The following is a 14991-nucleotide window of genomic DNA, read 5'->3' on the forward strand; positions in this document are numbered from 1 at the left end:
CTTCATGGTTGATTTTTTGTGTGTCACACATGTACACATTTATGTTTTGAACTTGGAGATTTGCGCCATAAAAGATGGAGTTTACCCGCTGGCGGCTATTCATGTTGTTTTGTGAACTGAACGTTGGTTGTGGATCTGCTAGCGGAACATTTACAGACGGAACATGTAATTCAGGTAAGGCAGAGACAGTAGAATTTGAAGTAGAATGGACAGGTGCTCGGTATGCTACATTTACATTTTCAGATGGGTTTAAAAATGTTTTAAATTTTTCTATGTTTATCTTTATCCATAGAACTGTAATTATTAACGGATGTAACACTTTTATGGCCAGAAATCTGTATGATATCTGTATTTTGTATGTCATTTTTTGCTCAGCTTCTGCACCAAATATTTGTTTGCACTATGATTTGTCAGTCTTTTGTCCTTGTCCAAATCCCCCTTCTCTTTCATAGTTTTCTTTATATTAGAAAGTTTTCTTTCACCAATTGTCTGTTTCATGTACCACTTGTCTGATCTTTTATCATCGAAAGGAATTGTCTTGGGCGCAATGTCAAAGGGACCATCTGGTGCGCTATATTCTGAAGGTTGCTTTGATGCATACAGATCATAACAAGCAAGAGGATTTCGGTCCCCAGGATATTCATACATTTTTGGTGCTACTTCACGAACATCTGCAATATTATCCCCTGTACGTGTTTTAGTTTGTCGTTCATTCAACTGTAAATATCTTGTCCCATCAGATGAAGTATGTTCAGTGATATCCCCCCATCTCATTCTGAAAAAAAAAACAACAGTTTTATTTCTTGAAATACTATTCAAATGTACAATGTATTGAAATTATATAAATGTTTGTTTTACAGGTTGTTACTGTTTGGCGTATCCTGATAAATGCCGTGACAGTCTGACAAGAGTTTTCAGCTTCATGGGAACGAATATGAAGAGGAAGGAAATGTGTGTTTGGGGATCTCATTGCATTATTCGATTCAAATAAGTGTTTTGTGTTTGTTAAAAAAGCAACGAATTATAATGTGAATGCTCAGTTGGAAACATGTCTATCTTTGGATGTAATAAGACACATTTAATCTATAGCGTGCGAATGATATTCCAAAGAAATGTGAACATGGTGAAATGTATTTGAAATGAACAGAACAGTGCATTATGGATTGATATAGAGGACGTAAATATGTATATTACACATGAAATTTAGGTGAAGTGTAGGCAGAATGTTATTGATGCAACACACAAGTTTTTAAGTATGCAGAATTTGTTGGCAACACTTTTGATATTGATGTTTACATTAAATATAAAATAAAGATGGATAACAATCAGTTAATGGATATGGACGCTGTGGTTTATTTCATTATCCTTCCTTCTTTGTTGTTCATAATTATAAATAAACTGTTAACAAAACTTTAAATTTTTAACATAGTACTAAGGCTTTTCTACCTCTGGAATGGATTACCTTGCCTGTATTTGGCAAAACTTTTAGGAATGTTTGGTCCTCAATGCTCTTCAACTTCATACTTTATTTGGCCTTTTTAACATTGTTTGATTCGAGCGTCACTGATGAGTCTTTTGTAGACGAAACGCGCGTCTGGCGTAAATATGAAATTTCAATCCTGGTATCTATGATGAGTTTCATTTACAACCACTTGGTCGATGCCACTGCTGGTGGAGATTTATTTCCCCGAGGGTATCACCAGCCCAGTAGTCAGCACTTCTGTGTTGACTTGAGTTATCATTGATATGTTCATAATTATAAATTAACTTTTAACAAAACTTTAAATTTTTGAAATACTAAGGCTTTCTACCTCAGGAATACATTACCTTGGCTGTATTTGGCAAAACTTTTAGGAATTTTTGGTCCTCAATGCTCTTCAACTTCATACTTTATTTGGCCTTTTTAACACTGTTTGAATCGAGCGTCACTGATGAGTCTTTTGTAGACGAAACGCACGTCTGGCGTAAATATAAAATTCAAACTTGGTATCTATGATGAGTTTATTTTTAATGCTTTTTGTCTGGCTTTTAAAGCATATCTAGTTAGGTTGAATGTTGTATCGTTATGGTCTTCTGTCATTATTGTGTGTCCATAGTTATGATATTTAAGAGTTCTGCCATTGCAGCCACCAATACCTCTCAGTGATGATGGCTGATATTCGTTACCATCCTTTTTTCGGACTGTTAATAGGAAATTTTCCAGAACGACATCTAATTCTGTGGTTGAAATTTGATGAAGTTGTCGGTTTTCTATGATTAATTGAAGGAATCATGAAACCAGACCTATGTCACAGGCAGTTTTTGTTCAATGTGTTTTTATGTTGCTGGCCATCTATGAAATTCCTGACATATGATAACTTTCATCCATTTCAATAAAAGACTGATTTAAGTGTGGGTTACTAGCTTGGACATTTGATGTTTGGTCACTGACTATCTCATTCTGAGTTTCTGTGTTTTATGCATTTATATTTCCTTGTTTGGTGCCAATGTTACAGCAATATTTTCTGTGGTGGGTACAGAAATTGTGTGCTCTGTCAATTCTGTTTCATCAACAGGTTGTATTATGTGGAGCAAAGCCTCAGATAACTCATCGTCATAAATTTCACATTCAATTAATTCATATACATTTGTATATTGTTTAAATCAGACAACGGACCCTCAAGGTGAAAATTTGGAACCTTCTCCATTTTCGAAAGCAAACTTGAAGCAGACAAAAATAATGCATTTTTGAGATTTTAAATATAATTATCAAAAGAATGGAAGACAAAAACATTTCCATTTTTATTGCATAATGCTCTAAAGAAATGATTGAAAACGCAAACAGAACGTAAATACATAGTTCACACAAGGTCAAACGATAATCATACGTCATTGGAATGCGATTGCAATACACATTCTGAGGTCATGAATGTTCATACAATAGCATTACACAAAAGTAGTCCGGCAGTAGGCGGAGCTTAAAGCGATATCTGTATAGTATACAGATATTAATTACCAATGTGGTTTCAACTGATCGGGGGGAGCAAACGTTTTAATTTGCATAGGAACTGTCTATTCGAAGATGTGTGTGATAAGGATGATGACCGTTACAATTATAATTGATTTCTAATCACCTATCAGTGTCACCAAACGTATATACAAATGAACTGAGTGTATGATATAGGACGAATAACTGGACTCTTCATTCACGAGTTTATCCCGAAACACCTGTCTATAGATGGACTGGTCTTTTAAAATAAGCGAAGCGGTTAAACCCCGCCCAATCAAGTGAAATAAATCAAATAATACAACACAGCGATATCTGTAGGGCTGTATCTGTATAGTAGTAGCAATAAATGTAGGCCTAACTTGTTATAAATATGCTGCTATTAAATCATTGGTGTTGTATATTAAACAAGACTTACACTAAACTTTGCCGATTGCAATATTTCAAATCTTTCTTATACTGTTTTGTGTTGTTGTTTTGCTAATCTGTTCTATATTTTATCATGACCGTGACTACTTGTACTAGTTTTGACATTCTTGGATGATATTTCTTATCAAATGCAACAATATTTATTAGAAATAAGATGGTATGATTTCCTTTGGAATTCTGTCTTTGAAATTAACATATATAATATTGTATTAAGTTTTAGTTTTGTAATTATTGTACTTTAACTTTACATGATATAGCGACTTTCCATGCACAATTATTTTATAGTTTGTTCTAAAATTCGTCGTTTCTTTGTTCACTAGTAGTCGAAATTAAGATAGTAGCAAGTTTGAGATCTTAAAAAACTAGTTGAACTCCGACTTGTATATATCCAAAACCAGTAAGCGCACCAGGGCCTGACATATATCATATTTCTTTTCTTTCCAGTTATGAACGAGAAAGACAATTAAAAACTTCTTTTTTGATTTATTAAGTCTCCCAAACAAAGTTTGGAGACTTATTGTTTTTACTCAGTTCTTATTATTCTTATTATTCTTCTTTTTCTTTTTCTTTTTCTTCCGCAACTTTCAATAATGAACTTCTCGGCAATGTTTCTCCAAAACAACTTGTCAGATTTACTTAGGGTTTCATAAAATGTTACACTAATATGTCTAGGTGAGCCATCAATCGTATTTTTGTACATAGAGGTCTATTAAGGGGTATGTTGGGGGCCGAAAGAAGGGAGGGGTTAACTATAGAACCCTATGTGATTTTATTTTCGAAAATGTTCAAATGAAAATAACTTGAAAACTTTAAGTGATAAACACACACAGTCTTCAGAAATGATCATAGGATAATAAAACAAAAGTCATGAAATAAAAGGGGGATTCCTAGGGGATCATTTCCACCCTCTTAAATTTGAGAATATGCTATTATCTTGTAAACGGTTCAAAACCCAACCCCTAAACCATATATATTCTTGAATGGGACGACAAAACAAATTTGATGATACAAAAGGGAAGTCCCTGTGAGTCACCCCCACTCTGTTCAATTTGAAAATGTTCTATTATCTTGTAAACGTTCAAGATTCCCACCCCTAAAACATATATATTCTTTTATAGGACAATGAAACAAATCAAATGAATATGGAACCATAGGAATGTGAGTTATGGGAGCTTTGTTTGGGAGACTTCGTAACAGGATGCTCCGTAACATCATCCTGTTACAATTACTTCTTGTTCATATCTTCTTTTTGTCATGTATAGAAAATCATGTACATAGTGTTCTGTTTTTACTATGCGGTATTTGTTGCGATTAGTTATCTTGCCATGCTTTACTCGACTGGCTACCCAGTATGTATGATGAAATGTTTGAAGGCTGCCTTTTATCATTGAACACAAATCTATTTTTGTCATTTCATTAAATTTGATATGATATGCAAAATATAAATAATACAAATATACGTCATTTATTTGCAGTTATATTTGTGGTGATGCCTGTCCTACAAGATTGTTTATATAGAATGAAAAGAAAACAAACAGGTTTGTATATTTTTCAAACTAAACGCTTGGTTCATTGTTGCTGCTGAACAACTTTTACAACTCAAAACAGATTTTTGTTCACAAAAAGACACAACAGAATTAAAGTAATCGCAACCCGTTTTGTTATGCAATCTAGCAAAGCAGACAACGACGAGAAATTTACATGGACGTTTAAAAGAATAGGATTGTAAATTTTAAACTCTTTATAATTTCTTTCGTCCTAGAGACTTTTATGAATTTACGCCTCAACAATAAAAATTATAGTGTATGCATTTTAATCACCCTAGGCGAATATCGTCTAATACCTTCATAAAACCTATGTAATATAAAAAACATGAAATCAAAAGAGCACGTATAACTTCTTTACCGGGTATAATGCAAATTCCTTATAGCAGAAGGGTACTCAATAAATCGAAGATATTTTTTTTCAAACAATCAGCATTCCTATAGCAACCAACTGTGCTCCTCTCCTTGTCTACGTATTTCTTTGTTCATATGATGTTAACTTCATACAGGAACGCCGTAGGAAGAAAGAAAAGAAGTAAGCAGTATCAGTTATCTGCACTTTTCGCTATATAGATGATGTTTTCTCACTAAATAGTTTGATATTTTAAGTTATAGTGTTAATTGTATCAAAATTGAGATAAATGATACAACAGATACAGTGAGGACTGTCTGATATTGTAACCCGTCACATTTTTGTACCTGTCCCAATCAGGAGCCTCTGGCCTTTTTCAGTATTGTATGTTTGTTTTTATTTTAGTTCATTTATATCTTTTAAAGTTTAGTTGACGTCCATTTGCACTGAACATACTGAACTTGTACTCTTTTTTCGTTTTTGGGACAGCTAATTAAAAAGCCCAAACTCAGGTTGCTGTGTTGAAGACCCATGAGTTGTAATAAGCTGTTTTTTGCACTTTTGTCGGGTTGTTGTCTCTTTGAAATATTCCAAATTTCCATTCTCAGTTGTATTATATCTAGAAATTGTAATGGCGGTCGGTCGAAAAAAAAAACCATTACAACAAAAGAGATGATTTCAGCTTCCCAATTGTGATTTGTCAATTTCTTTGTAGCAATATTCAAGCAGCACCTGCATACGTAAAATATATCTCCCAGTTGATACGATTTACCAGAGGTTGTTTTTCCTATCATGATTTTCTTGAAAGAGGGTGGCTACTCACAAGGATAGGAAACTATTAAACTAAGAGATCGAAGTAGTGCAGCTGAAACCATTCTTCGTAAATTTTACAGACACAATCACAATTTGGTTGACCGTAAATAAATTTCTGTTTCACACGAATTTGACCAATAACCGGGTTTTCATTATGATATGCAACACGACGGGTGCTACATGTGGATCTGCTTAACTTTCTGGATATTTTTAGATCACAATAAGTGTTTTAGCCATTGCCTTGTCAATTTATTTTCTACTTATTAACTTGAAGCTCCTTGTTGAAGACCGTACTTTGCCCTATATTTGTTTACAATTACAAAGTATGACTTGGATGGAGGGTAGGCTCATTGGCACTCAAACCGCATCTTCTCATACATGTATCTATTGAATGTACTTTTGTAAAATTTCATAATCATCTTTTAAATATTTAATATAAGGTTTCTGTTCTATAAATTGGCTCGCATAGCTTGGTGTATCACAAACTGTTATATTTTGATGACTTTTGAGTTTTTGTAAAATATGCTATTATTTTCTTGATTGCTCGCATTCCTATGTTCAATAATAAAAACTAGTACAAAATTATGTATGACGTTAGATAGTTTGGTGTTACACATAGATTACCACGGTGACCTTTTATTAATTTGTTGCTGTATTTTTAACCTCCAGTGGCCAATATATAATTATTTTAAAGACGATTACAATTTAACAATGCATACAGCAAGTAGGTTCTGCAATTTATAATACTACAGAAAAGAGGAGAATTTTTTAATGTGTTGTTTTTATTTTTTACATCACACGGTTGATACCTCTGCTGGTTGACTATCAGTCCCCGAGGGTATCATCATCTCAGTAGTTAGCTAGTACTTCCGTACTCAGTACTTCGGTACTGACATGAATTATAACAGTCCTTTCTAAAAATTGTTTCAACTCCCTCAGGAAAAGGTGACCTTCAATGGGTTTGACTCTTTTATTATGTTATTTAAGGTCATACAGCTTTTCGTTTGTTTCGGTTCTGATAAATTTTTGGCTTTCAAATATTTGGCATTGAGTGTTGCGGATAAATGAAACCCCAAAAAAGCGCTTCGGACGCATGCAACTTATTTAACTTGTTGTTTATATTTTTTGGATAGAGACGGAAATAAGTACGGTCGGTTAATGTGACAAAAAATGTTTTGAGTTGACTCAAAGGCATGTGAGAAAGTTAAATAGAACTATTTTTGTCAAAGTGTAATTCTAACACGTTGATTTTTATATCCCGAAAAGGTCAAGGTATGAGATTGTGGTGAAATTTGACAAAATCAGCTATATTTCAACCAAATTTACGACCAGGAAACATAGAGCGCAGACGTCGACAAACTAAATATTCAAATAAGACATGTGAAATGTCTTCACAAGCACTATACTATTTTAAAAGATCTATATTGTCGACGTATGCCCTCTTTGTTCCCTGTCCAATAATCTATGAAAATTTACTCATTTTTATTGATTTTTTCGTAGAAAATTAATATGAGTACAACTTGTGACATCATACTAAAACACAGGAACGTAAATTTTAAACTAAATGGCCTATTTCCTATATAGTCATAGTGTTAAGTTATTGTGATTTTGGTCAATAAATCCTACCTTGAAATTTATGCTAAAAAGGGGGCCATTTTATGACCTTACCGAATTACTACTTTGGACTTGTGACAGTCGAGAGATCGAGTAGTTCATAACGTGCAGAAAACGTGAAACATTATCAACACTATTCATCAGATTACATGTCCCTATTCCTACCGGACGTGGCTGGATATTCATAAATCGTACGACTGTCTCTGTGTACATTTTTTTTGTAGATTTGGATACAGTTCAAATAGATGATGTGAAAGAGAAATTTGTTTCTCTAATAAACAATCAAAAATCGAGTTTTGAAAATAAAATTGATGCAATTGATTCAGAAAAAAAAGAATTGGAGGAAAAAATAAGCCAACTCGAAGAAAATAAACGAAAGGTTCCATGCCATGTAAAAGGTAAAGTTATTTTATATATGTCGAGGTAGTGACATGCAAACAAGTGGCCATCGAGTATTTTCCTGGCGATTAAGGTTATAAAACATTTGTAAAATATAATAGATTAAAACATTTCAAAGACTTAATATAAATAACCGGATATACAAAGTAACAATCAGTTATTGATCTGGGGATGTACGTCGGGCGGGCGGACGGGCACCAAATGAGCGGGCGGCTGCCAAACAGTATCCATGCATTAACTCATGAAACGTCAAACCAAAGCTTTTCAAATTGCAATATAGTGTAACTGATTACATAATGGAGGTCATGTTTGATCTTGAAAATGTTCACTTTTACCGTTCAGGAGTTATAGTTGTTGAAAGATTGAAAAATGGTATTTCCAATCTTGTCCATGCTGTAACTCATGAACCGTTAACCAAAGCTTTACAAATTTTAATATGATGTTCCTGATGACAAAATGGAATTCAAGTCCGATATTGGTGATTTTTTTTACTTTCACAGTTCAGGAATTATGGTTCTTGAAAGATTGAAAAATTGCCATTTCAGTCAGGTCCGTCCTTTTACTCATGAACCGTTTAACCAAAGCTTGTGAAATTTTAATATATTGTTACTAATCACAAAATGGATCTCAAGTTTAATAGCGATGATTTTCACTTTCACCGTTCAGGAGATATAGTCCTTGTGGTGTTGAAATGTTAGGACACACATAAAGGTCAATTAATCCGGTTTGCTATCGCTCTGGCTTTGACATCCTCTTGTTTTATTATTGGAAAAATGGTATATTCAGGTTAATAGAGATGAGTGTCCTAGTAAGAAAAAGTCACCATGTCAAGATATGTAATAAATCATGCATATTTTAAAGTTTTTCTTGTCGTAGAACACACCGAGGGGTGTCAGGATTGATCAAATGAAAGACCGACCGTATGGAGGTCTTTCTTTGAGCAATCCTGACACCCCGAGGTGTGTTCTACGACAAGAAAAACCTTAAAATATGCATTATCTGACTTATATATCGTCAAAAAAATATTATTTTTCATAAAGATTTGCAAAATTTAGTATCCTATCTTACCGACAACACTAACGTGGGATATTCCTTTCTAATGCGTTCAGGTTTTAATTCGCCCTACGGGTCATTTAGAATGTGAAATAAAACTCGCTAATTAATCTAGATATATATAAAACTTTTAAAAATTAGTTATCCATACACAATAAAAATATTACTAATATGAGGCAGGCATTACCTGTAAATGGGGAAGAAGTCTGTATGAATTTTTTTTTTGTAACTTAAATATTTGTTGAAAAAAAAGAAACGGAAATACCGTAACGTTTCCGATTTTGGTTCTGTTGTTAGGGATTTTAGGGTGTGACGTTATTTAAATTATGACGTCATATGCAATGTAAACAGAAACGCTATCATCAGGTAACATATTTTCATATCAAGGAATTATTAAAAATGAAATTGGTATTGCGAGTTCCTTCATATTTTATACTAGACTGATAAATATATATTTTACTCAAAGTTTCATACAAACGAGACCGGAAAAAGAAAGTACATTGTACATTTCTGCGCATGTCCGGGATTTCAAAACATGACATAAAAAAAATTGAACGCTTTTGAGTTCATTAGTACAATGAAAAATTCGGGAAATTTTCCCCAATTTTTTTTTTTATTGAATTTTCTACTGTTATTGGGGACTTCGTCCCCATATAACTGCATGAAGTAAGACACAAATGTATTGTTAGTATCCGATAACGGTGTATGACAAAACCAAGACTGATTGTTAGTAATTTATTGTACCACTTAGTTTATTGAAAAGGGAGAGAGGTATGTTTTTTTTTCTATTTGTAATGTCATTGCTATCGCGGAAAAGTGGTTATTTTTTTTAACAATTTTAATTGAATGGAATGAAAGTTCAGAAAGATTGTCTTTTGAATAGCAACACATTTTATTAACAGATGATCAGGATATAATTATATACCCTCCGCACCCGACTCTTTTGTGAGTTACGTTAATGTTATTCAATAGAATATAAGATCATCTTATTAGTTGATCATTTGATAGAGTAAAAGGTATACATACATTTAAAAAGGTTACGAACTGACACGAAGACGAATATAAATACATGAAGGTCATAGTATGATTTTTTATTCAGCGTGTATTCACGGTCCTGAACACGCATGACATATTTGCCACTGGACGTTAAGCAAGCAACCAAAAATCAATCAACCTATTCAATGTGACTCAATAAGATTTTCAAAATCTTACACACGAATATGTTAAATCTGGCTTTTTATTTATGAAAGTCTACATTAAAATTCAACTCACATATATAATAATGTTTCTTTATTGTAGCGATGAATTAACAAAACTTCACGTTATTTGTTTCTCAAATTAACATGCGGACAATGACGGTTTCTTTTACACCTATCTTCGATTGAACTTTAAAAAACAAATTTCCAAATCGGCAACGAAAAACTTTCAGACGAATAGAATTTTGAAGTAAATTATAGATTGCATTTTTAACAAGGAAAATAATGACTTCACACAGGTCATTACGTTATGCCTTGAAGCATATTTCATTAAAACATGGTATCGTCCGGGTTGATTCTGAAAAAAAATGACCTGTCGTTCTGAATGAAAATAACTCCATATAGGTATATAAGAAACTTTACTCATGCTCAATTGATGCACTGATTTCAAATATTTAGAAATAAAAGTGAACAAGACAGTCATCAACATTAGCTACTTTGTAAACGCAAGCTTACTAGGCTACTAGGCATTAACACACGATGAATCAAGTAATTAAATATCATTTCGAAACTGAAAAATGTGACAGTGTAAGTAAAATTTGTGTATAACCTTTAACAGTCATATGTTAAACACTTGCGTTTTTTAAATTTTGTAAAAGATATTCAGTAGAGTTGACATTTGTGAAATAAGTGTTTACATATATTTCCTCATTCATCATTTTTTAGGAACTTTCCCATTTTAATGGTTTTCATCTTCATATTTGCGTTTGCCTTCAAACATTTGTGATTGACACTTCACTGGTGAGTTATGTAGACGAAACGCGCGTCTTACGAACAAAATTACAAATTAACGTAGTTTTCCAGATACGATGTTATGATCATCAGTAAAACCAATAAAACACGGGAGACACTTCGATGTCGAACAGTGAACTTAAAACAGAATACATCTTAATTATGTACATATTCACTTCATTTCGTCAAACAAGATATAATGATAAAACAAGTTTAACTTTTTATTCGCCCGTTTATGGGACGTATTATGATATGCCGTTGTCCGTCCGTCCGTCTGTCCGTCCTACCGTTTGTCTGTCCGTCGTCAACATTAACTCAAAAACGCTTTATCAATTTGCATAACACTTTGGTGACTTGTTTATATCTATTGACGTGATCAGCTCCCTTTCGTATTTTTTTTCTAAATTTTAGATGTTACGTTTTTGAGTTCACAAAAAGGGGTATTTTCCAGTTTTCGGACAAAAACTCAAAAATGCTTACAGCAATTCTCATGAAACGTTGGTGAATAGTTTATTTCTATTGATGTAAGCTCCCTTTTAACTTTCATAAATTTCTAATATGACATTGAGAAGTAATTAAACTTTATTCTTTGAAAATGCGCCGGGCTTATCATGCGTTCATAGCGCAGCTGTTTATTTTTTATTTTTAAAATGCAGAAATGATCAGTATTTTGAAAATGAATAGATATCTTTCAAAAAGCTTTCACACTTCTACACGGTCATACATTGCTATCATTTGTAGGCAAAATTTGCAAGGAATGCCAAGAGATGTATTTCTTTTCCTGACATATTATTTTCATGATTTCTGAAAATGTTTTGCATTTGAAAATAAGTTTCAATTGGTGTACCGATATGGAATATATCGGTTATGAAAACACATTCTCAAATTGAATACGTTGCAAGAACAAAAGCTTAAACAGTTCATGTAAGTATCATGAATATGTAACGTATATCACAAGACATTCATAAATATAGACACACCGTGTTGCAATTAATTTACTTTTTGAAATCATGATATTCAACAAGACACAATGTGTATGATTTTTCATGTTCTTTTTCTTATTGCTTTATTCTTACTTTTACTCTGCAGAATTGCAAGAGGAAACAATACAAAATTGGAAGGATAAACTGTTTAATAAATTTGTTGTTACAAAAGCCGCAGAATCCGTATATCAGCGCATTAAGTCAGAAAAGGTTGTTGCTGTTATAGGACCAACGGGGGCAGGTAAATCAGCGTATGCTTACCATGCTGCCTTTAAATTGAAGGAAGAAAATGATTATGAAATTGTACCTGTCAGACAGCCATCAGAAATTGCCCAGTATTATTTGCCAGATACACACCAAGTATTCATCATTGATGATTTCATCGGAAAATATGGCTTTGATGAGGCTGAATCAGTTTCATGGGAAAAAGAAGGCCCATTACTTCAGAAGGTGTTAAGTAAAAACGATCAAATTAAAGTAATACTAACTTGCAGAAAGTCGATTTGGCATTCTGAACAATGTAAACGCTTTGGATTTTCAGCTTTTGTATGCGATTTACAATCAGATGAACTAGGAATAAACTTGTCAGAAACACGGACCATTTGCGAGACATATGTGGAGAAAAATGACTCTGAGAGATTAAGCGACGAATTAATAATGATGTATACGTTCTTTCCCTCTTTGTGCTCAATTTTTTCATCGAAAAATGTTGATGAAATTGAAAGCTTTTTTACCATGCCCTTTCAATTCATCGAAGAAGAAATAAATAAATATAAGAGAAAATCACAAGTCAGTTATATTTCACTTGCTGTGCTTGCTATCGAACAAAAAATTGCTAAAAAATCGTTTTTTGATAACGTTGAACATGAAGAGTTAATACAAGACCTGTTTAGAGAATCTGGATTCCAAACACTACCATCTAAAAAACTTATAATAAGCCATCTCATGGCTTTGACAGATACATACATAAAGGTTGATGATGATTGTTTCGAATTTATCCATCAGACTATGCAAAATATAGTTCTTTATTGCATTGCAAAAACATTTCTAGTATCTGTTCTCAAGAACTGTAGTAGTGGTGTCTTCATGAATCAAGTAAGATTAGCATGTATTAAGGAAGAGCAGATCGTTCCAGTAATACAAGTTACATCGGAATATGAAAATGCTTATTTTACACGTCTTGCAAAGGAACTTTGCGACGGACAGTATATGGATGTTTTTGGAAATAATCAAAACGCCTTTGTAATATTCAGAAAAAAATGGTTAGTTCATTTGAACAAAATAATAAAGAAAATTCTTTTGAAAACAAACTCCGATGGTCAGACTCTTCTTCATGTTGTTTCATCGTTGGGTTATGAAGATTATGTTTATTATTTTACTAAAACTGACGATCGACTAGTTAAAAAGACCGATACAAAGGGAAATACGCCTTTGCACTTAGCGGCCTTGGGCGGTCATCTTAATATAGTCAAATACCTTGTTGAAAAAGGTCAAAATGTTCACATTTTAAATAATGAAAACGTATCGCCTTTCTTTTATGCATGTGTAAGCAACAATATCCAAGTCGTTAAGTATATGATCAAGTTGGAAATTAAAATTAACAAAAGGTATACAATTATAGAGGACAGAAGTGTTCTTCACATAGCATGTCTAAACGGTTTCAACCAAATCGTGCATATACTACTTAAGAATCATGCTACTGTTGATATACAAGATAACAATGGATTGACACCGCTACATTTAACTTGCATGAATAGACAGGTCGATGCCACGTCATTGTTAATAGTTGCTCGAGCCAATGTAAATGTAAAGGAGAAAACAGGCAAGACACCTCTTCATATGGCATGTGAAAAAGGAGATGAAGATATTGTAGAATTGTTAATAAAGCACAGTGCTTCGGTTAACTCGACAACGAGCGATGACGTAACGCCGTTTCACGAAGCTTGCAATAACGGCCATCAGAATGTTGCGAAGATTCTTTTGAAATATAATGCCAACTACCAACAGAAAAATAAAAATGGATGGACGGCTCTTTCATTAAGCTGTGCCAAAGGATACAATGATATAGTAAAGCTGATACTGCATTTAGAGAAGACTGATGTAAATATTTCGAATAAAGATGGAATTACGCCTCTAATGTTAGCCTGTAAAGAAAACAAAAAAAATGTAGTAGAATCACTTCTGGCATCGAAGGCAAATGTGAATCAGTGTAATAACTACAGGTCTTCTCCCTTAGAATATACCTGTACCGCTGGACATATGGATATAGTCAATGTATTACTTGAACATGGTGCAAATATCAACTGGCCAAGTAAAAGTGGAATTACTCCACTTCATACTGCTTGTATGAACAATCGTGTAAATGTTGTGAACGTACTGGTTGAAAAAATGGCTGATATCAATACAGTAGACGTTCTTGGTGAGTCTCCTCTTTATAAAGCATGCTTCAACGGTGATATTGAAATAGTTCAGATATTGCTAAATAGAGGAGCAAAAATCAACATAACCGATACTTCTGGAATGTCTCCTGTAGCTATTGCAAAGGAAAATGGATTCAGTAGTATTGTCGAGCTTTTAAACAACGCAAATACAGTTTTAGTTTGAGATCATTATTATCTCGACTGAAGGTGAAAGTGCAGTTGAGTCTTTATTTTGCACAATTTGAAAATAAAAAATGGTCCTTTTGTGTATATTTTCAGTGAACAGAACATCGTAATTTAATTAAATGTATATGATAAATAACATAAAAAATGGTTTTCTTTCGTAGCTGAGGTTCAAATTTAATATACATTATTTGGTTCGTGCTTTTGTCGTATTTATGTCGTGTTTA

The 14991-nt window shown here is 33.2% G+C and overlaps 1 protein-coding gene and 1 long non-coding RNA gene across 2 annotated transcripts in view; one reads left to right on the forward strand and one right to left on the reverse strand.

Moving 5' to 3' along the window:
- The window catches only part of LOC143042214 (uncharacterized), a 98797-nt gene that overhangs the window by 66264 nt on the left and 17542 nt on the right, over nucleotides 1-14991 (reverse strand). The gene's annotated exons all lie outside the window — the stretch shown is intronic.
- LOC143042210 (uncharacterized) lies at nucleotides 7749-14926 on the forward strand. Its single transcript, XM_076214478.1, has 2 exons — nucleotides 7749-8136; nucleotides 12268-14926. The coding sequence occupies exon 2, from the start codon at nucleotides 12819-12821 to the stop codon at nucleotides 14763-14765; it is 1947 nt and encodes a 648-aa protein (XP_076070593.1). The 5' UTR covers nucleotides 7749-8136; nucleotides 12268-12818; the 3' UTR covers nucleotides 14766-14926.

Source organism: Mytilus galloprovincialis, chromosome 8 (assembly GCF_965363235.1).
Source record: "Mytilus galloprovincialis chromosome 8, xbMytGall1.hap1.1, whole genome shotgun sequence".
Taxonomy (NCBI): domain Eukaryota; kingdom Metazoa; phylum Mollusca; class Bivalvia; order Mytilida; family Mytilidae; genus Mytilus; species Mytilus galloprovincialis.

What these genes read in the sequence shown, in the direction of transcription:
- LOC143042210 (XM_076214478.1), top strand. Translation starts at nt 12,819, where the DNA reads ATGATGTATACGTTCTTTCCCTCTTTGTGCTCAATTTTTTCATCGAAA.